This window comes from Hemitrygon akajei, chromosome 5, assembly GCF_048418815.1.
Source record: "Hemitrygon akajei chromosome 5, sHemAka1.3, whole genome shotgun sequence".
NCBI lineage: Eukaryota > Metazoa > Chordata > Chondrichthyes > Myliobatiformes > Dasyatidae > Hemitrygon > Hemitrygon akajei.
Window position 1 is genome coordinate 159,682,092 of NC_133128.1, and position 23,800 is coordinate 159,705,891.

General features: G+C 41.7%; 1 protein-coding gene across 1 annotated transcript in view; it reads right to left on the reverse strand.

Moving 5' to 3' along the window:
* The window catches only part of wdr75 (WD repeat domain 75), a 46,657-nt gene that overhangs the window by 15,886 nt on the left and 6,971 nt on the right, over nt 1-23,800 (reverse strand). The window contains exons 3-12 of the mRNA XM_073047007.1: nt 19,197-19,262; nt 19,023-19,110; nt 18,569-18,690; nt 17,209-17,279; nt 16,981-17,097; nt 15,751-15,839; nt 11,953-12,111; nt 9,840-9,899; nt 9,638-9,753; nt 693-868 (exon numbers count right to left, since the gene is read on the reverse strand). Of these exons, the coding sequence (XP_072903108.1) occupies nt 693-868; nt 9,638-9,753; nt 9,840-9,899; nt 11,953-12,111; nt 15,751-15,839; nt 16,981-17,097; nt 17,209-17,279; nt 18,569-18,690; nt 19,023-19,110; nt 19,197-19,262 (1,064 nt within the window). The remainder of the gene's footprint in view (nt 1-692; nt 869-9,637; nt 9,754-9,839; nt 9,900-11,952; nt 12,112-15,750; nt 15,840-16,980; nt 17,098-17,208; nt 17,280-18,568; nt 18,691-19,022; nt 19,111-19,196; nt 19,263-23,800) is intronic.

Sequence of the window (23,800 nt, forward strand, 5' to 3'; positions counted from 1 at the left end):
AATTTAAATGGAATGACGGGCCTAATATCACAATTATTCAAAGGGATCACGATAAATATTGACTGCGTGGATATTTAAAAGCCTGTTTGGGAATTTCCTATTCTTGGCTCTTTTGCATATTCGACGCCTCTATACTCAGGCATAAATACAATTGTAAAAGCACTGCTAATATTTCTCACAGCCAGAATTCACTGCCTTGACAAGCTGTCTCTTATTCTATTTGTAGCTACATATCAGATCCTCTGCTGGTACTTTGAGTCAAAGAGTAGCACACTTAGAAATGACACAAATTTAATGTGTTGCTAATCATATACAGTGATCTTTCACTGATGTTCCAGAGTTAGTCAAACTATTATCTGCAGCATTTCTTTCTGCTAAACTATATGTAATGAATGGGATCAAATTCTAAAGGTTGACAAATGCCATCAATGAACAGCAACAATCATTTGTCAGAAATATCTGTTTCAAGGCCTCCATCGTGCCCAATCAAAGGAAACTTATTTATGTGACTTGAGCAAAAGAACTATTATCTATATTCAAGTGCTCTGGCATTGTCAGAAAATCAATAAAGTACTTGCATGCTTAAAACAGCCATTATTAAAATAGAGATCAATCCTTTTAAATTCAAGATCTATTAATCATTCAAAAATTGGCCAGGTGCTGCTTTTGTACCACACACTGGGAAATATCACCTCTGCTTCTTCTCATTATAGGTCCAAAGCTTCATCTGTTGCTCAATGTCAGTTTCATCATCCACTCTTTCTTCCACAGTGACCAACCATGTACCATGCAGATCAAATGCTGCCTTGACGACCTTGGTCTGGTTTAGCCCTAACTGGTGGATATATTCCTCTTGCACAATATCTAGCTGTGAAATAAAGCAAAATAAAATTACTTTGACTATACTTATTTATATTAATTTGCAACATTTTCATATTTGGTGAACATCTGTTTGTAATGAAAATCCAACAATTTACTAAAGCATCTAACTTTACCATAGAAGGAAAACAATGGAATTAATGCATTGATAACACACAACCTGGGATCAAACCCACTTGTATCATTTACTTCTGAAATCTAACTTTACAATGACGTGCTGTGAAATTGTTCAATCTAGTAGAAATTTTAATTCTTTTTTTCTATGAATTGTTAAGAGGAGCTGTGGTTCTTTTCTTATATTAGCTAAATATTATACTACACATGATTTTGACAGTGTATATTCTTTTCTTTGTACTTTTATTGAAATGTGTATTTGAGATAACTTCTCTGATCTATATCTATCTTTATTTTTTAAATAATAAAAAAAGATTGAAAAAGGAAGTTCTATTTGAATAATATGAGTTTGTTAGCTCTAGAACAATTACACATGGGTCTCCATTTAAAACCATAGGGATCCAAGACCACAAACATGTACAATGACACAACTGAACCAACAATATCTATGGCAAAAATGCAATTTATAACACACTAAAGGAGGAAAGAATGGAATTACTGAAAAAGTTTTACAATGATGAACCTGGCAGCCCACGGCACTGAAGTGAAATTAAAATGACCGATCAATAAAATGTTAATGGACGAGAAAACCAGAGGTCCATGAATCAGTCCTCATCAGAGAAACAGAGGTGGAGAGGGTCAGCAACTTTAAATTCCTTGCTATCTTGGGCCCAGCATGAAAATGCCCTTATTAAGAAAGCACAGCAATGTCTCTCCTTCCTTACAAGTTTGCCAAGATTCGGCATGATTTCTGAAACTTTGACAAAATTCTATAGATGTGCGGTGGAGATTATTTTCACTAGTTGCATAATGGCCTGGTATGGAAACACCAATGCTCCTGAACAGAAAATCCTCTAAAAAGTAGTGGATACCACCTAGTACATAAAGGGTAAAGCCTTCCCCACCACTGAGCCGATCTACATGAGTACTGCGCAGGAAAGCAGCATCCATCACTGAGAATGAATCTCAGGGTTGTATAGACTGCCTATAAAAAAGTATTCACCTCCCTTTGAAGTTTTCATGTTTTATTGTTTTGCAACATTGAATCACAGTGGATTTAATAAGGCTTTTTTTTTGACATTGATCAAAAGAAAACCTCTTTCATGTCAAAGTAAAAACAGATCTCTACAAAGTGAACTAAATTAATTACAAAATATAAAACATAAAATAATTGATTGCTTAAGTATTCAATCCTAGGCCTTGCATACAACAGGAGGGAAACATAACGTCATGATCAGAGATTTCAGGATGTTGAGGTGAACAGAGGAAAGAATGAAATGTAAAATAAGTTAGAGTGACAAACAAGAGAAAATCTGGAGGTGCTGGAAATCTAAGCAACACACACAAAATGTTGGAACAACTCAGTAGGCCAGGCACCATCCATGGAAAAGATATTTCTGGCCGAGACCCTTCATCAGGACTCAGAACTAGAGTGGGTGAGTTCATTCTGTGATCAAGTGTGAAAAATGGAAGAGGGAGGTATGGAAGGATTAGATCAAAGGAGGAAAAGGGGACAGTTAAGGCAGATTTTTAGTTTATAATTTTGACAGCTACAAGAACCAAGAAAATGAAATATTGTAGCGATGTGCTACACACAGCGCTGAAATAACGACATGCAGTCGGTAAGTCGTTTCGAGACTAGTTTATTCAAACTTCGCGGTGCTGGCACTTAAATCCCTAGCGCCCGACCTCTCCGGGTGGAAATGACGTCGGAGGTGCATTACTAAAGTCTCCCCCCGCGCGCTGGCTATTTGTGAGCCGGTTCACCTGCGCAGAAAGTGGGTTGCCACATAACCCCCACCCCCCAGAACCAGCGATACACCTCCCAATGTCCACAGTCTGGATCAGCCTCTGTTTGGGAGGTCTGCCTCTGCGCCGCGGTGCCTGAACCTCGACCGGCTGCGCCAAGTCCACATGGGCTGGTTTGAGTCAGTCCACCGTGAAAACCTCCTCTTTCCCCCCAATGTCCAGAACGTATGTGGACCCGTTGTTGTTGATCACCCTGAACGGCCCCTCGTACGGCCGCTGTAGCGGTGCCCAGTGTCCGCCCCTTCGTACAAACACAAACTTACAGTTTTGCAGGTCTTTGGGTACATGGGTCAGGGTCCGTCTGTGCTGTGAAGTCGGCACGGGGGTCAGGTTGCCGAGCCTTTCGCATAGCCTGTCCAGGACTGCTGCGGGTTCTTCCTCTTGCCCCCTTGTGGCTGGTACGAACTCTCCCGGGACGACCAGGGGCGCACCGTACACCAACTCGGCCGATGAGGCTTGCAGATCCTCTTTGGGCGCTGTACGAATTCCAAGCAGGACCCAGGGAAGCTCATCCACCCAGTTAGGGCCTCTCAGGTGGGCCATGAGAGCCGACTTCAAGTAACTGTGGAAGCGTTCAACCAGTCCGTTCGACTGTGGGTGGTAGGCAGTAGTGTGGTGTAGCTGCGTTCCCAACAGGCTGGCCACAGCCGACCACAGGCTGGAGGTGAACTGGGCGCCTCTGTCGGAGGTAATGTGGGCCGGTACCCCGAAGCGTGCTACCCAGGTTGCAATCAGTGCTCGGGCGCAGGAATCGGCAGATGTGTCGGTGAGCGGGACCGCCTCTGGCCACCTCGTGAACCTGCCTACCATAGTTAGGAGGTACTGCGCTCCTCGAGACATTGGTAGGGGGCCCACGACATCCACATGAATGTGGTCAAACCTCCGGTGGGTGGGTTCGAACTGCTGCGGCGGGGCTTTAGTGTGCCGCTGCACCTTGGCTGTTTGACACTGCGCGCACGTTCTGGCCCATTCACTGACCTGCTTGCGAAGTCTGTGCCACGCGAACTTGCTGGAGACCAGCCGGACGGTTGTCCTGATAAATGGGTGCGCCAAATCGTGTATGGAGTCGAAAACCCGCTGCCTCCAGGTTGCCGGGACGATGGGGCAAGGTTGGCCGGTAGCCACGTCGCACAGGAGGGTCCTATCACCTGGGCCTACGAGAAAGTCCTGCAGCTGCAAACCCGAGACTGCGGTCTTGTAGCTGGGCATCTCGTCGTCTGCCTGCTGCGCCTCCGCCAGTGCTGCATAGTCCACCCCCAGGGACAGGGCCTGGACAGCTGGTCTGGAGAGCGCGTCCGCCACGACGTTGTCCTTTCCCGAGACATGCTGGATGTCCATCGTGTACTCGGAGATGTAGGACAGATGTCGCTGCAGGTGAGCCGACCAGGGACACCTTCGTGAACGCGAAGGTCAAAGGTTTGTGGTCCGTGAACACAGTGAACGGCCTGCCTTCTAAGAAGTACCTGAATTGCCAGATTGCCAGATACAGTGCCAACAGCTCCCGGTCGAAAGCACTGTACTTGAGTTCGGGTGGTCGTAGGTGCTTGCTGAAGAATGCCAGGCGTTGCCAACGCCCCTCGATGAGCTGCTCCAGCACCCCACCGACTGCTGTGTCGGATGCGTCTACTGTGAGGGCGGTAGGGACGTTTGTTCTGGGGTGCACCAGCATCGCGGCATCTGCCAAGGCTTCCTTGGCTTTAACGAAAGCAGCCGCGGCTTCCTCGTCCCAGGTAATGTCCTTGCCTTTACCCAACATCAGGGTGTACAAAAGGCACATGATACGGGCTGCCGAGGGGAGGAAACGGTGGTAGAAGTTCACCATACCAACGAACTCCTGCAGGCCTTTGACCGTGTTGGGCCGGGCAAAGTGGTGGATCGCGTCTACCTTGGCGGGCAGAGGTGTTGCCCCGTCTTTGGTAATCCTGTGGCCCAGGAAGTCGATGGTATCGAGACCGAACTGGCAATTGGTCGGGTTGATCGTGAGGCCGAAATCACTCAGGCTGGTAGAGCTGGCGGAGGTGGGACAGATGCTCCTGACGACAACTGCCGGCTATAAGGATGTCGTCCAAATAGATGAACGCAAAGTCCAGGTCACGTCCCACCGTGTCCATTAGCTGCTGGAACGTCTGTGCGGCATTCTTCAGGCTGAACGGCATTCGGAGGAACTCGAACAGGACGAACGGGGTGAATAGTGCTGTTTTGGGGATGTCTTCAGGGTGCACTGGGATTTGATGGTATCCCCGGACGAGGTCTACTTTGGAAAATATTCTTGCCCCGTGCAGGTTCGCTGCAAAGTCCTGTATGTGTGGCACGGGGTAGCAGTCTGGAGAGGTAGCCTTGTTCAGTCTGCGGTAGTCGCCGCATGGTCTCCAACCCCTGGCTGCTTTGGGCACCATGTACAGGGGCAAGGCCCATGGGCTGTCGGACCTCTGTACGATCCCCAATTCCTCCATCCTCTTGAACTCCTCCTTCACCAGGCAGAGCTTTTCCGGGGTGCGCCTTCGTGCGCGGGCGTGGAGGGGTGGTCCTGGGCCAGGATGTGGTGCTGTACCCGGTGTCTGGGCATGCCTGCCTTGAACTGCGGTGCCAGGATTGATGGGAAGTCCGCCAGGATTCTGGTGAATTTGTTGTCCGACAGCGTGATGGAGTCCAGGTGTGGGGCCGGCAACTTGGCTTCACCCAGGGAGAATGCCTGGAAAGTCTCGGCATGTATCAGTCTTTTCCCTTGCAAGTCGACCAGCAGGCTGTGAGTTCGCAAGAAGTCTGCCCCCAGGAGTGGTTGGGCCACCGCGGCCAGTGTGAAGTCCCAAGTGAACCGGCTGGCGCCGAACTGCAGCTGCACTGTGCGGGTGCCGTAGGTCCGTATCGTGCTGCCGTTTGCGGCCCTCAGGGTGGGTCCTGGCTTCCTGTTGTGGGTGTCGTACCCCGTCGGGGGCAAAACGCTGATCTCCGCTCCGGTGTCGACCAAGAAGCGGCGTCCCGACCGTTTGTCCCAGACGTACAAGAGGCTGTCCTGGTGGCCTGCCCCCATAGTCATTAGCGGCAGCTGGCCCTAGCCCTTGCAGGGCGGGCGACAACGGCGGGCTTTTGTGCCCCACTGCTGGTGGTAGAAACACCACTGTTCACTGGTCTCCTCACTCCTGCCTGTGTTGTGTGCACCCCCCTGCCGGGCCTGGTCTGGTCTGGTGCGTGGCCTGGTAATCTGACAGACGGACGCCACGCTCTCCCTCTTGGCTTTCCACAGCACGTCTGCCCGGGCCGCCACCTTCCGGGGGTCGCTGAAATCTGCATCAGCCAGCAGCAGGTGTATGTCCTCGGGCAGTTGCTCCAGGAACGCTTGCTCGAACATGAGGCAGGGCTTATGTCCGTCAGCCAGGGACAGCATCTCGTTCATCAATGCTGACGGCAGTCTGTCTCCCAAACTGTCCAGGTGAAGCAGGCGGGCACCTCGCTCACGTCGTGAGATGCCAAAGGTCCCAATGAGCAGCGCTTTGAATGCTTCATATTTGCCTTTTTCTGGGGGCAACTGTATGAAATCCGCAACCTGGGCGGCCGTCTGCTGGTCAAGGGCGCTCACCACGTGATAGTAACGCCTGGAATCAGAAGAGATCTGCCGAATCTGGAACTGGGCTTCTGCTTGGCTAAACCACACGCGTGGTCGCAGCGTCCAGAAAGTCGGCAGTTTTAGCGAAACTGCGTGAACAGATGAAGAGTGGGTCATCTTTGGTCCAAGTCCCGTTTGGACCGTCGGGGTCACCAAGGTAGCGATGTGCTAGACACAGCGCTGAAATAACGACACGCAGTCGGTAAGTCGTTTTGAGACTAGTTTATTCAAACTTCGCGGTGCTGGCATTTAAATCCCTAGCGCCTGCCCTCTCCGGGCGGAAATGACATCAGAGGTGCATTACCAAAGTCTCCCCCTGCGCGCTAGCTATTTGTGAGCCGGTTCGCCTGCGTAGAAAGTGGGTCGCCACATAATCATCTATTTTCGATGAGTCCTTTTTAGCATTTGTCAATTACGACAACAGGTTCCGTCAAAACCTGGCTACTGTGCTCTACCCCTTTAACACATTACTGCAGATCGGGAAGAAATGGCCATGGACAATGTAGTATGAGCAGGCTTTCCAAAAGACAAAGGCAATGGTGACATCGGGCACTATACTCACACATTATGATCCACATTGTCTAGTGAAGCTTGCCTGTGATACCTTGCTTATGGTGTAGGTGCAGTCATGTCACGTGTTATGGGTGATGGAAGTGAACGCCCCATGACCTTCGCATCACATTTCCTTACCCATGCAGAGAAATATTATGTACAATGCGTATCAAAAGTATTCACACCCCGTCCCTGGAAGTTTCGTGTTATATTGTTTTACAACATTGAATCATGGTGGATTTAACTTGGCTTTTTTGGCACTGATCAACAGAAAAACACTTCCAGTGCCAAATTGAAAACAGATCTCTACAGAGTGATCTACATTAATTACAAATATAAAACAGAAAATAATTGATTGCATAAGTATTCACCCCCTTCAACTCAGTATTTAGTAGATACATCGGCAACAATTACAGCCTTAAGTCTGTGTTTCTATCAGCTTTGCACATCTAGACACTGCAATTTTTCCCCAATCTTCTTTACAAAACTGCTTAAGCTCTATCAGATTGCATGGAGATCATGAGTGAAAAGCCCTTTTGAAGTCTAACCACAAACTGATATCTGGACTCTTGACTTGGCCACTGCAGGACATTAACTTTGTTGTCTTAAGTCATTCCTATGTAACTTTGGCTTTATGCTTGGGGTAATTTTCTTGCTGGAAAACAAATCTTCTCCAAAGTTACAGTTCTCTTGTAGACTGCATCAGGTTTTCCTCCAACTTCACAAGCTTCCCAGGGCCTGTTGCACGAAGCATCCCCAGAGGATGATGCAGCCACCACCATGCTTCACCGTAGGAATGGCATGCTTTTGACCTGTGGTGTTTGGCGTACAGCAAACATAGTGTTTTGTCTGATGGCCTAAAAGCTCAATTTTGCTTTCATCAGACTATAGAACCTTCTTCCTGCTGAATTCAGAGTCTCCCACATGCCTTCTGGCAAACTCTAGCTGAGATTTCATGTGAGGTTTTTTCAACAGTGGTTTTCTCTTTGCCACTCTCTCATAAAGCTGTGACTGGTGAAGCACACAGGCAACAGTTGTATGCAGTCTCTCCCTTCTCAGCCACTGAAGCTTGTAACTCCTCCAGAGCTGTCATAGGTCACTTGATGTCATCCCTGACTAGTCTCCTTCTTGCACAGATTGCTCAGTTTTTGAGGATGGCCTGGCCGAGGCAGATTTACAGCTGTGCCATATTCTTTGCATTTCTTGATGACTGACTTTAATTGTACTCCACGGGATATTCAGTGATTCGGAAATTGTCTTTTATCCATCTCCTGACTTGTGCTTTTCCATAACCTTTTTGTGAAGTTGCTTGGACTGATCTTTTGTCTTTATGGTGTAGTTTTTGCCAGGATACCGGCTCACCAGCAGCTGAACCTTCCAGATACAGGTGTATTTTTACTATATATAATCAATGGAAACACCTTGACAACACACAGGTCTTCAAAAACAAATCTCCATTTAACTAATTATGTGACTTCAATAACCAACTGGCTGCATCAGTGATGATTTGGTGTGCCATATTAAAAAGGGAGGGTGAATTCTTATAGGGGCTGTATGGTGAGATGTATGTACTTCCCCAGCCCTTGACCTTTCCCACCCACCTCACTAGTCCCTCCCCCCCATCAACCTTTTAATTCAGGCATCTCTCCCTCTCTGTGCTGAAGAAGGGTCTTGGCCCAAAACGTCGACTGTTTACTCTTTTCCATAGATGCTACCTGACCTGCAGAGTTCCTCCAGCATTTTGTGTGTGTTGCTTTGATAATAAATTTACTTTGAACTTTGGTGGTACACAAAGCCACAGATTTCAACTTAAAACTTGCTTTATTTTTGATTTGGACCTTGGCAGCAACTATCTTCAGAATGCAATCTAAATATGAAATTATCTGTTGAAGATTTTTTGGTGAACATTTAGCCTATAGTTACAATAAGACACAATCCTGATTACTTGACATTATCATAGCATTGGAAAGAGAAGCTATAAAACAATTCACCAATTTTTGACAATTCTATTACTGCATAAATCCAGTGTTGCACAAATCCTAACAGCTTGCACTGCATATCCTAGATGCAAGAATTTCATTAGAAATTACTTGAGACATCAATACCTGGCTGAAGATTATTCATGCCACCAAGCTATTCCATGGATTGAATCTAATCAAGGGTTATTTAAGGTAAAAATAACAAGATCAGTCTTAAATTAGTGTAAATTCCATAACCCTACAACTGCTGCAAAATCAAGAATTGTTCAAAACCTTAAAGACTAACCAAAAATATCAATTTCAACATCTAGCTAAACAACAGCTGAACCAAATCTTTGACCCCTCCAGATTATATGCAGACATGGTAACTACACCATGCAGCTTATGTTTCAGAATACACATTAATGTTCAAACCCCAAAATATAACAACTCTATTATTTGACTTAAAAGAAAATATATTCTTTAAAACAACCTAAAGATATGCCACACAAAATTATTTAAAAATATAACAAATGGAAATGCACATGCTCTTTCTTTTAAAAAGAAAGCAAACATAATTTAGGAAACTAAATTATGGAAATCCTTTACAATAAATTTACACGTACAGGACTGGTACAGTTACTGGAAGCAATTTCATGTAAAATGTAGCAGGCTGATTTTAAAAAAATAGCAAAGTTCTTTGAAACAATTGCACACTTACATTGTATAATTGCTTGTCAGTCTGAAGTGAGTAAAACTGCAAATGCCCTGGTTTTCCATTTAGAACCAAAGCTTTGCTCCTTGGATCAATCATCAAACCAGTCATAACTTCCTGACCTAGGGGGGAAGATAGACAAAAATCAGCAAGATCATACTAATGAGATTACAGTGAAATCAAATCATCCAATTAAATGTCAACATACCTTTAACCAAACCCTGAATTATAGCAGAGAGCCACAGATTGCTTCTTATAATAACTATTCCTGAAAGAAAAATCGTGTTGCATTAAAATATAGTTACAAAACATGCAGAAAATGGGCAGACAGTTGTGTTAGAAATTATACAGGAAGGCTAGAAATCATATAAAGAAACAAGGGTGCCAATTAAACCTGAAGCACTGTTATATAAATGCACATAGAGAAGTTAACAAGTCACAAGGGAACGTAAACTGAGAACAGACCCAGAATGCAAGTGGAGATTGGTGTGGGGGTGGAGGTGGTCATTTGGTGAAACTGAATCCTTAAAATTCTTTGGGATGAGGTGTTCGGGAAGGAGATGAAGACCCATACTCAATGATTTAGGAAGAGCCTCTTGCCCTCTGCCATCAGTCTTCTGAACAGTTCAGGGAACCCAAGAACACTACCTTGTTATTTCTTTTGGTTTTGCCTATTTATTCGGTAATTTACAGGAATTGTTCATGTCTTTGTATTTTACAGCTGCCGCGAAGCAAACCACACCATGTAAGTCAGCAATAATAAACAAGATTGTGATTCTGAAAAGGACAAGAAGGGATCTACAGCAACCTTTCACTCGTGAAAGCTTTGGACTAGGTTGCTATCCTAATATGCAAATAGGATAGAGAACAGGATGAAATAGGTCGGGGGGGGGGGGGGGGGGGGAGTGACCTACTGAATATGAAAATAGAGAAGCAGACAAATAGTACAAAATTAGATTGATGACCAAGTCAGAAAAAGGACTATGTAAAGAGAAACAACAGGAGAAAAACATTAAAGGAAGAAATCCACATACCCATTTTGATCGCTGTTATAGATAAAGGTGGAGAACCCGATGGAATAGGCAGTGAAAATTTATTAATTAGTTCAAAATTTATGGGGTAGGTTTCAAAATGGTATGGATTCAAAAGTGTCATAGGCCTGAAATGTTCTTAGAATCCCTTCTCCAAATACAGTCACCTATTACAACAGTTTCCTTTTGCAGCTCTGAATATCTGCAGCATCACTTTAAATTTTGAAGAAAAATAGAGCAATCATTGATCACAGTAATATGTGCTATTTGAAAATTGTGTTTAACTAAATTGTATCACAGGACCCACGACAGTGCTAAATAAATTAAACAATTATTGGGGTTGGGAGTACAACATTGTCATTACTGTGGTGAAAATTTTACTTTGAGTAGGAAAAACTGCGATAGAATGCAAGCTCATGACACTTTGCTTAGAGAAATTAGAAAGCAATTGTTCACCAATTAGTGAGCATATATAATTGATTAAATGTATTACTTATACATATATGAATGACGTACAAGTAAGCAGTATGAGTGTAAAACAGAAGGTAGATAGCCTTGTGACAGTTCCAGAACATTAACTGTTTCTCACCCCACCAATGGTGCCTACCCTGTTGAGTACTTTCAGGAATTAGTTATTTCAGAACTTTGTCTGAAAAGTACCTTCCCAAAAGGAAACAGTGGTAAAAACAGAAAATAGCATGTTAAAAAATGGGCTTGTTTTACAACCCTGTTCAAAATAGTATTAATTAAATGGAGTATTATGCTTTTCCCAGAGAATGGTGAATCTGTGGAATTCTCTGCCCAATGAAACAGTGGAGGCTAACTCAGTAAATACATTTAAGACAAGGCTGGATAGACTTTTGCATAGATGGGGAATTAAGGGTTTTAGGGAAAAGGCAGGTAAGGTGGAGATGAGTACATGGCCAGATCAGCCATGATCTTATTGACCAATGGAGCAGGCTCGACAAGCCAGATGACCTCCTTCTGCTCCTATTTCTTATGTTCAGTTTACAATTAAAAAATATTTCAATATCTCAGAGTAAAAAAAATCAGTTATATATTAAAAGCACAAAAATAAGATTTAGCAGTAAAATATAAACAGAGTAACAGATAAACCTTAACCCAAATGAATAAATACAAAATTTCATAAATCAAATGACTATTTTATAATCTAGTAAGCTGCAGAATTTTAAAAACTTGTTGATCAATGCCAGAAATAATGGAAAAAGCTTAATATAAACTTCAATTTTACTTTAACACAAATAGTCCTGAGAAATAATCTGTTCTTACTATTATCACCATGGGATGTGGAATGGAAGGAACCATCGGGAGAGGTTGCAATATGCTCAATGGCGTCACCAAGACGAGGTAGGAAGTCTTTCTTCGATTCTGAACCAAACCACCACCGAACTAAAACAGCCTCTATTCCGCCACTCAGCAAAATGGTACCTACAAAACATAAATGCAACAAGAAAAACGATCGTTCAAGAACAACTTTTTCAAGCCTTTTACAAGCAACCATCATGTAAAGATTACATGGCTACAAAACATCCCAGCAAACTAAAAACTAGGAAAAGAAAAATTCCAAGTCACATCTCGCATTGCTTGTAGCTTCCCCTTGTACTCTGCCTCTCAAAACTACATAGAGTAATTAGGTTGGCTCGTAAGAGTGTCATTGGGCCACAACAGACTTTCCCAAGGTCAATGGAAACATCAGCTTTATCTTTTGGTTTGCAGGTCAGCTCATTTCTGACTTTTGTACCTGTTTGCTAAAATAAAGAGCTTGGAGATCATCTGTAGGTCAGATGACAAAGCATCTGACCTCCTGCCCTGCCACTGGATTCACTGCTGGTGTACAAACCTGAGGGACTAGGTGCATTGTGATGCAATACTATAGTTTTTCACAAGCCTTATGTAACTTGTGTGGTATGACTCCACTCATTTGAATGAAATCAATGACCGATTCAAATTGCAGCCCAGAGGATAGGTTCAGTTTTGTTTTGTGTTTTTACTTTATAACAGTTTCCAGTATTAAGTACATTGCTTTCCAAACTTTTTAAAAAAGCTCTTATTGCTTAAATCTATTTGAATTAGTTTTAAGTATATCTGATTACAAGCAGTGAGTGATTGGACTGCCAGTTGTTCCAGGCCAGGAGCTGCTCAAACTGCTTTGGTGTTTAGCTGTGGCACCCAGGCCTCCAGATCAAATAATCCTGCATGGTTTTCCAAGATGAGCACACCTGCTGGAAAAATATGAGGTAATGCGGATGCAAGTATGGAGCACAGTGGCAATTACTTAGTGAAGTCATTCCTGAAAAAGGAAATCAGTAACAATACCCAACAACAGCGCAGCTGTCACTCATGATTTGGAATGTGAACATAGAACACACTTCTTGTTACTGTGGTGCGCCACAGTACCACTGAGGTTGGTGCGATGCTATTACTGCTTAGGGAGTTCAGAGTTCAATTCACTGACTGGAAGAGGTTTATACCATCTCCCAGTGACTGCATGTGTTTCCTCCGGATGCTCTCGTTTCCACTCACAGTCCAAAGACGTACTGGTTAGTAGGTTAATTGGTCACTGTGATGCGGTGGGTTGCCAGGTGGCACACCTCGTGAGGCTGCAAGGGCCCGTTCTGCGCTGTATCTCTTAAATAAATTAAACAACACCACCTTAGAACAGGCCCTTCAACTCACAATTTTGTGCAGAACTAATGAAACTAGTAATCAAATGGTCAACTAAACAAATCCCTTCTGCCTACACTTCTTGTACATTCCCTTGCCTATCTAAGAGCTTCCTGAACACATCTATATACTCACTTCTGTTACCACCACAGGCTGCGCATTCAAGACACCCAACACTAGGTGTAAAGAAAAACTTGTTCCACATATCTCCTTCAAGCTTACCCCCCCCCCCCTCACCTTAAATGCATGCCATATAGTAGTAGACATTTCAACCCTGGGAAAAAGATACTGTCTGACTACTCTCTCTATGCCTCTTATAACCTTACACACTTAGATGAGATCTCCTCTCAGCCTCTCCTGATTGCACATGCTCTCTGATCCTGACAAACCTCTTCTGCAGCCTCTATGTCCTCCCTGTAAAGGAGCAAACAGAAATGAATGCAGCCTAACTAGTTTTATAAAGCGGCAACATAACGCTCTGACTCTTGAACTCAATTCCTTGTCAAATAAATGCAAAGCATTCCATAAGCCTTTTTTTTTAAACCACCTCATCAACCTGTGTAGCCACTTTAAGGCAGCTATGGACTTGGATTCCAAGATACCTCTGCACAACAAAACTATTAAGGGTTTTGCCAATAACATTGTACATTTACACTTGATCTCCCAAGGTGCAATACTTCATTTTGGTCAGGATAAAGTACACCTGCCATTTCTCTGGCCATATTCAATGGTTCAATTTAAAATCAGAGAATGTATACAATATACAAACTGAAATTCTTAACTGAAAGTAATTTGAAAGATTACTTTCTCCGTTTCTTTTGGAAATATTTCATGAATCCTTTGAGAAGGGTAGTTTACCTTCTTCCTTTTATGAAGCATCTATTTCCTTAATCCTTAAGAAAGATAAAGACCCTACTGAATGTTCATCATATAGACCTATTTCATTAGTAAATGTGGATGCAAAAATTCTCACTAAGGTAATGGCTAACCGCTCAGAAAATATTTTAACTGAAATCATCTCTCTGAAATTCTTACTCTTCAGAGACATCCATGAAACAGAAGAAAAACCCTAACGAATGACAGAAAACATTAGAACCCCAAAGAAAATTTGCAACTGATCTACTGCACATCCTGCCGTACCCTTTGCTGGTCTTCAACACCACCAATTTTTGTAAATTTACTAACCCACCATGCACATTTTCATCCAAGTCTCTTATATACATCACAAACATCAGAGGTCTCAGTGCAGATCTGTATGGAACACCACTTATCACAGAACTCCAGAAAGAACATGCCCCCATTAACTATTAACAATAACCATGGTGTTATGACCATTCACTGTGGATCCCATGTACCTTAAACTTCTGGATTAGTCTCCCATGAGGGGCCTTGTTGAACACCTTACCAGAATCCAGGTAGACTACATCCACAGCTCTATCTTCATTTCCTCAAAAAACTCAATCATGTTAGTCAGATGTGATTCACCCTGCATACAGCCATGCTGACTGTTTCGAATTAGGCCATGGTTTTTCAAATACTCATAAATACTATCCATAAGAATCCTCTCTGGTTGCTTCCCTACCACTGAAATATGATTTTTTGATCAATAATTTCCAGTATCATCACTATTTCCCTTCTTGAATAATGGAACAACATTTGCTACTTGTCAGCCCTTGGGACCTTGCTTGTGGCCTGAGAGGACAAGACAATACTGGTCAAGGCCTGGTAATCTCACCTTTATTCCTAAGAAAAAGCACAGAAAACTTGGCTAACACAAGGAAATCTGTGGATGCTGGAAATTCAAACAACACACACAAAATGCTGGTGAAACACGGCAGGCCAGGCAGTATCTATAAGGAGAAGCACTATCAACGTTTCGGGCCTAAGGGTCTCAGCCCGAAACGTCGACTGTGCTTGTCCTTATAGATGCTGCCTGGCCTGCTGTGTTCCACCAGCATTTTGTGTCTGTTGTTTGAAAACTTGGCTAATTTTCCGCTGCATTTCTGAGGGAAAAGGTGGCACAGTGGTGCAGCCCATACAACTTAGACAGAGTTTGTTCAAACAGATATTAGGAAATAGCTAGATATTAAGGAAATCATGAGATATGGCGATAGTGAAAAAACATTGCTAGATGACCACCTATGATCCTATTGAATGACAACAGGTTCAAAGCAGAAGACCTGGTCGTGTTTCTATTTTGTTTTTGTTTACTTGTACTTTGTATTTGTTCTAAAATAAACTTCCTAAACTTGCTTTAAATAGTAATAACCATATAACAATCACAGCACGGAAACAGACCATTCCGGCCCTCCTAGTCCGTGCCGAAAACCCGATAAGGTGCATTAAAACCCGTTGACTAACTCCCAGAGATTTAGGTTAGAAATCAAATTGCTTGTTTCCTACCTTCTGTCGAGAAGATCAAGTCGTTGACGGCCTCATGGTGCCAATGCAGTGAAGAGTATGTATACTCCTTTTTGTCATTAAATTTCCACCTGTGAATTATAAATCAAGTCAAACAATTTGCAGAAGTTAAAGAAAAGAAACAAATTTTCTCTCATTTAACATAATAAAAAAATGTTGAAGCTGGAATAGCTGTTTGTAGTGTGTACCTCAAAGTTACATGATTGCTTACATGACAGGTATTTAATTAATGTTTCATAATAGAACATGTCCAGACATTTTTTGATTCATGGCACTAGCACTGTGGCTCATTTGCTAATACGCTGTGCTGTTCTGAAGATTATAATGTCCTAATTTTATTTATTTTTATATATTATTTATACAACACCACAGGTTAAATTTATAGTCTGAATTGAATTATGCTTTCTTAATTAAGGTTCTGGATAAATATGTAAAATACTTTCTTTCTGTTCACTTCATTTTTAAGTATATGAAAAGCTTTTACTTCTAGTTTTGTATAGTGTATGTATCATTTTGTTATTTGCATTTTAGTCTCCTAGAACTAGTTATTAATTGAAAATGCTGGACCAACAGTTTATTAAATTGACTACATATCATGTGTAAAATATTGTCTGAGAGAGTATTATACACTATGATTTTCTCAACAAATGATGCCTTTTGCAACCATGCACTCTATATTACAGCATTTACAACTGAGGAGACTGTGGTTTTGAGTGTTTTATCAGATTTACAGGCTGTAAAACTAAATGGCAGGGCCGGAAGAGTGAATAATGAATTCCAATGGCCATATTATAGCCAGAACTATTTCTTTAGGCTATTGTCAAATTAACGAGTTCAATCACACTCATTACAACTTTATTTACAGGATTCAATTGAAATCCAATTGACCTGTGTCAATTGTTTAGTTTATGTAACTTCATAAGCTCTTGACTAGTTATTGCTATTTGCCGATAAAATTAAAGTTAAAACCAAGAACCCAAGAGTCACAAGTAATAAGTTTTATTATATTGCTTGCATTTTGTTAATGCACATTTGGAGATAGAATAGAGAATTCCTCTATGAGCAATACATAACAAAATCGGAAATAGTTATTCCAATATTAGTATGTAAGAAGAAATGACTTAACAAATAGCAGGAAAAAAAACCCAAATCTGATTGCATGCTGGCAGCCAAAGATCGATGAATTTAATCTAAGTAATAAAAATACCATACCAGAGACGGATTTTGCCATCTTGGTGACCTGTTGCTATGCAGTCTTCCTTTGGATGACAGGCTATACAGGTGAAGGCATTAGTACTTCTTTTGCAATATTTGGCACTCAAAGGAAACCTCAAACCAAAGCAGAATTATTATTGTTTCAATTGTAAACCAGGTTTTCCAGACTTGTTTCACATTATAAAAGTAATATACTTGAACATCTATGTATAAATCAAAGATTACCTTAAGTGCTTTTTCTTCTTGAAGAAAAACACTTGGAGCTCAAGTTTTTTAACTGAAGCAACATATGCACCCTGATGGAAAAATGAAGACAAAATGTTTTGAATAAAGGAACCTCGGCTCTGGGCCTCACTGATCAAACAACCACTTACTGCTCATCCCCAACTGGCTTCGAGAAGGCGGTGGCAAGTTGCCTTCTTGAATCTCTGAAGTATTTCTGGTGAAGGTATCCCCACTGTCATTGGATAGGGAGTTCAGGAAATTCAGGATTTAGACCATTTGATTTTGACAAAACAGCAAAACATCTCCAGGTCAAGGAGTAGCTTGGAGAACAGATAGTGGTGTTCCCTGGTTACGACATTGGGAGATGCATGTCTCAGTAGCCTAGGCAAGAGCCACGTTGTTGTTTTCTAGATGGTACATGCTGCAGCCATTGCACTTCAGTGGTGAGGGAATTTAATATTTAAGATGTCTAATCAAAAGAATTGCTTCATTCTGGAGAAAGTGATTTTTTTGGGTTGTCACAGTGATACAACACAGAGAAATGAAGAGCATTCATCACACTCCTGATTTGTGCTACATAGACAAGTCAGTCAACATATGTTACCAAGCATCTAACTTGTTCTTTTGGCCATAATATTTAAGCAGTTGTTTGCTCCAGATGAGCTTTTGCTTAATAATTACCCACAGGATATTGACAGTAATTAGACTCTCCCTTCTTGGAAAATATTGCCTTAGATCTTTGTGGCATAACTGATACCTGCCACTTTACAGACCTTTTGTCAATATGAACTAGGTTATTCTGCTGCAGCTATGGACTGCATCATTTGCTAAGGAATTGTGAACAAAAGAACAATGGGCATCAGTAAATATTTATATTCAGACCAGCTGAAATAAAATTCAACTGAATAAAATTTGTTTAGAAATGTAATTTCTACATCATTGTAGCTACCTCATTAAGTACCCAAATCTTTGTCAGAGATACACGAATAACCAATACTTGCTTTTCTATACCCGCATCATTTCACTCTTAGTAAACAGTCCAACACCAAACAAATGTCCTTGTAATTCACGCATATATCACCCATATAAATAGAAAAAAAATTATTTTTGCTGTCAACTTGTTTAAGAAATTCCCCAATGGAAAGAAGCAGCAACCTGAATTATAATTTTCCACCTCCCACAAATAAAAATCAGATTACTTTACAATGAAATGTAAATATCACTATATCCAGATTAACATCTTGATTGATGCAAAGTACAAATTGCTTTCAATATTGGTAACTTTGATATACTATTTTGACAATTAATTTAAATTACATAAACAATCACATTTTCAAGCTGGAAAATCAAAGAGTTATACCTCTCTTCCAAAAGCAGTTAATTTTGGTGACTCACATACATCTTCCAAAATGACAGAAAATTCTTTTGCATCAACTTCTTGGGAAGTTGACTTAGGCAGATTGATGGACACCAACTGAAACACTACACAATACAGATTACAAATCAATCATTAAGTATGCCACAGAAAGTATCAATGATCAGATGCATTTCAGAGGGATCTGAATATTTACATAAACAGCTTTTAAATCTTAAAAAAAACTTGTAAACACCTAAAATTAACAATAATTCCAAAATACCTTCATTCCCATTTTCAATTAATGGTCTGAGAAGCTAAATGCAAGTATAACCAGCTCAGCTCAGAATTCCTGCACTCTGACCTCAGACTCACTGCTTGAGTCCACCAGTAGATATCCCAATTTAAGATCATTCCTTAACATTAGCAAAAGTAAACTCAGATTATGCTGTTCACTGACCTTTAGCACTTGGAATAATAGCAAAGATTGTGTTTGGACCAACAGCAGGTGTGTATAAAGCAAGTAGTTTAACATTCACTGTAAATGTCTGGATGGAAGAAAAAAAAGTAAGTATGCATGTCTTTAAATAAAATTGATTCTTCATTCTATGATTCATAACATTGCACCACTTACTCTTATTAAGATTCCATCAGTGAAGTCCCAAAGTTTGATGGTGCCATCCAATGATGCAGAGTATAGCTGTCAACAAATAAATAATAGCTACAAATTTAAGACAATCTTTACAAAATACTTATGCTTACTTAAACTTTTGATACAAGTGTGACAGTCATTATTTAAGATCTCATCAATATCTGGAAAAAGGGCCTACAAGATCATCTTTCAGGAGGGAATTCTACTTGGTGTATGAATGTGGAAGGCATTTTCCTTTCTACTAAAAAGAAAAAAGACAATAACACCAAGATTCATCTTGACTAAAGATATAAAGTCACGTTTTGAAACATAGAAACATAAAAAAATCTACAGCACAATACAGGCCCTTTGGCCCACAAAGCTGTGCCAAACATGTCCTTACCTGAGAAATTACCTAGGGTAACCCATAGACATCTATTTTTCTGAGATCCATATACCTGTCCAGGAGTTTCTTAAAAGACCCTATCGTATTTGCCTCCACCACTGTCGCTGACAGCCCATTTCATTCACTCTCCAATCTCTGCGTAAAAAAACTTACACTTGATATCTTCTCTGTACCAAACTATGCCCTCTTGTGCTAGCCATTTCAGCCCTGGGAAAAAGCCTCTGACTATCCACACAATCAATGCCTCTCATTATCTTATATAACTCTATCAAGTCACCTCTCATCCTCCGTCGCTCCAAGGAGAAAAGGCTGAGTTCACTCAACCTATTCTCATAAGGCATGCTCCCCAATCCAGGCAACATCCCTGTAAATCTCCTCTGCACTCTATGGTTTACACATCCTTCCTATAGTGAGGCGACCAGAACTGAGCACAGTACTCCAAGTGGGGTCTGACCAGGGTCCTATATAGCTGCAGCATTACCTCTTGGCTCTTGAACTCAATCCCACGATTGATGAAGGCCAATACACGATATGCCTTCTTAACCACAGAATCAACCTGCACAGCAGCCTTGAGTGTCCTATGGACTCTGACCCCAAGATCCCTCTGATCCTCCACACTGCCAAGAGTCTTACCATTAATACTATATTCTGCCATCATATTTGACCTACCAAAATGAACCAACTCACACTTATCTGGGTTGAACTCCATCTGTCACTTCTCAGCCCAGATTTGCATCCTATCAATGTCTCGCTGTAACCTCTGACAACCCTCCACACTATCCACAACACTTCCAACCTTTGTGTCATAAGCAAATTTACTAACCCATCCCTCCGCTTCTTCATCCAGGTCATTTATAAAAATCACGAAGAGTAAGAGTCCCAGAACAGATCCCTGAGGCACACCACTGTTGGACTGACCTCCATGCAGAATATGAACCGTCTACAACCACTCTTTGCCTTCTGTGGGCAAGCCAGTTCTGGATCCACAAAGCAATTTATCCTTGGATCCCATGCCTCCTTACTTTCTCAATAAGCCTTGCATGGGGTACCATATCAAATGCCTTGCTGAAATCCATATATACTACATCTACTGCTCTACCTTCATCAATGTGTTTAGTCAGATCCTCAAAAAATTCAATCAGGTTCGTAAGGTATGACCTGCCTTTCATAAAGCCATATTGACTATTCCTAATCATACTTTACGTCTTTCAAATGTTCATAACTCCCGTCACTCAGGACCTTCTCCATCGACTTACCAACCACTGAACTAAGACTCACTGGTCTATAATTTCCTGGGCTATCTCTACTCCCTTTCTTGAATAATGGGATGTCAGCAACTCTCCAATCCTCCGGAACCTCTCCCGTCCCCATTGATGATGCAAAACTCATCGCCAGAGGCTCAGCAATCTCCTCCCTTGCCTCCCACAGTAGCTTAGGGTACATCTCATACGGTCCTGTGACTTATCCAACTTGATGCTTTCCAGAAGCTCCTGCACATCCTTTCTTTCTACCAATATGAAGCAAAAGATCTAAATTCTGCACCAGAGGACATAGCTCTCTGTTAGAGAAACTATCCAGTTCTACCAACTGGTCCTTTCACCAAAGGCTCGCAGTCTTGTCTAATTCCTCTTGAAGGGCACAAGGGAACATAGATAGATAGATAGATAGATACTTTATTCATCCCCATGGGGAAATTCAACTTTTTTTCCAATGTCCCATACACTTGTTGTAGCAAAACTAATAACATACAATACTTAACTCAGTAAAAAATATGATATGCATCTAAATCACTATCTCAAAAAGCATTAATAATAGCTTTTAAAAAGTTCTTAAGTCCTGGCGGTTGAATTGTAAAGCCTAATGGCATTGGGGAGTATTGACCTCTTCATCCTGTCTGAGGAGCATTGCATCGACAGTAACCTGTCGCTGAAACTGCTTCTCTGTCTCTGGATGGTGCTATGTAGAGGATGTTCAGAGTTTTCCATAATTGACCGTAGCCTACTCAGCGCCCTTTGCTCAGCTACCGATGTTAAACTCTCCAGTACTTTGCCCACGACAGAGCCCGCCTTCCTTACCAGCTTATTAAGACGTGAGGCGTCCCTCTTCTTAATGCTTCCTCCCCAACACGCCACCACAAAGAAGAGGGCACTCTCCACAAATGACCTATAGAACATCTTCAGCATCTCACTAGACATTGAATGACGCCAACCTTCTAAGGAAGTACAGTCGACTCTGTGCCTTCCTGCACAAGGCATCTGTGTTGGCAGTCCAGTCTAGCTTCTCGTCTAACTGTACTCCCAGATACTTGTAGGTCTTAACCTGCTCCACACATTCTCCATTAATGATCACTGGCTCCATATGAGGCCTAGATCTCCTAAAGTCCACCACCATCTCCTTGGTCTTGGTGATATTGAGACGCAGGTAGTTTGAGTTGCACCATATCACAAAGTCCTGTATCAGTTTCCTATACTCCTCCTCCTGTCCATTCCTGACACACCCCACTATGGCCGTGTCATCAGCGAACTTCTGCACATGGCAGGACTCCGAGTTATATTGGAAGTCTGATGTGTACAGGGTGAACAGGACCAGAGAGAGTACGGTTCCCTGCGGCGCTCCTGTGCTGCTGACCACCGTGTCAGACCTACAGTCTCCCAACCGCACATACTGAGGTCTATCTGTAAATGTCACCATTATATCTCCAGTTCCTACATTCTGTGTAAAATAGTTCTCTTAACTTTTCTCTAAATTCTCTTTGCTTTGTTTTTAACATTCATGTCTTCTAATCCTTAATCTTCCCATCCATATTGCGACCCTAGTCCTTCAATTCAGGAATAATTCCCATAAGCATTTCCCTGACCTTCTCTAATATTTCTGTTCACTTCCTTCCTAACATTATTCAAGTTGTGGTTTCGCTAGTGTTTTATAAAGAGTCAGCTTAACTTCTCTGCTTTTATATTATGCCTATATTGATAAAGCCCAGAAACGTGTATGCTTCATGAACTGTTTTCTCAGTCTGCCCACAACTTTCAGTGATGTGTCCATACATATGCTGCTATGCTTTATGAGGCTACAATTTTTTTTAGAAATGTATGTTCTCTCCAATGTCTTTCCACATTCTTCCACACAAAATGCATCAGCTCTGCACTAAACTTCATCTGCCTACTCCAACTAGTTTTAAGTCCTAGTTAATAATGACAATCTGTCATTATTCTCTTTGAAAACACTAGTTTCATTTGTCAAATTTTGGTTCCAATTTACAGTACTTGGGTCAGTCCTTCTTTCAAACTTATTGAAATTGGCCTTTCTCCAATTAATCTTTTGGGCTTTGGATTCTCCTTTTCTCTAGCTCAGCTAACTCTTATCTCCCCTGAATGCTCCGCTACCAAAACTTAATTATAATGTCTCCTCTCAGAATAATATGCCAGTTGTTGCCAACATGAAGAACGCGTAGGGTCTTACATCTTTAAGTTTACTTTGTCTTTAAGATCATGTCTGATCTTGTGCTCTTGACATTTCCATGTCCTTGGCTCTTTGGCTAGAGTAAGTAGCCACTTTTCGCTCTTTGAATATACGCAGTCATTCAGTGATGTTAATCTCTGGCGTTTTCTTATAACCAAATACTTGTATTTCACTTTCTGAAGAAAATCACTGAGTTTGGTTGTAAATGGTCAATCCTTTAACCTCACACTATGCCCCATTGTCATAGACTGCAGTCAGATGAAAAAGTCTCTCAGTATCTCAGTGATAGGACTGCTGAATGGATCCTGACCCGGATCTGGGCTGTACCTTCCAAATATCTGGACCTGACTTGCACTACCTTACTTTCCCTTTTCTATTTTCTAATTATGATTTATAATTTAAATTTTTATTATATTTACTTCGATTGCTACTTCAGAGAGCGCAAAGTGCAGAATCAAATATCACTGAGATGATTGTACGCTCTAGTATCAATTGTTTTGTGACAATAAGGTAAAGTATAAGTATCTAACATCTCAGAACCTTGTTTGTCTCACTGATATCATTTCACATTCTTCTAAAACTTTTGTGAATATAGGTGATCCTGAAATCTCTTCTAAGGACACCTACATTTTGAAGCATGCTGCACTGCCTGAGACACATACAAGAGAAAATCTGCAGAGGCTGGAAATCCAAGCAACACACACAAAATTCTGGAGGAACTCAGCAGGTCAGGCAGCTGCTA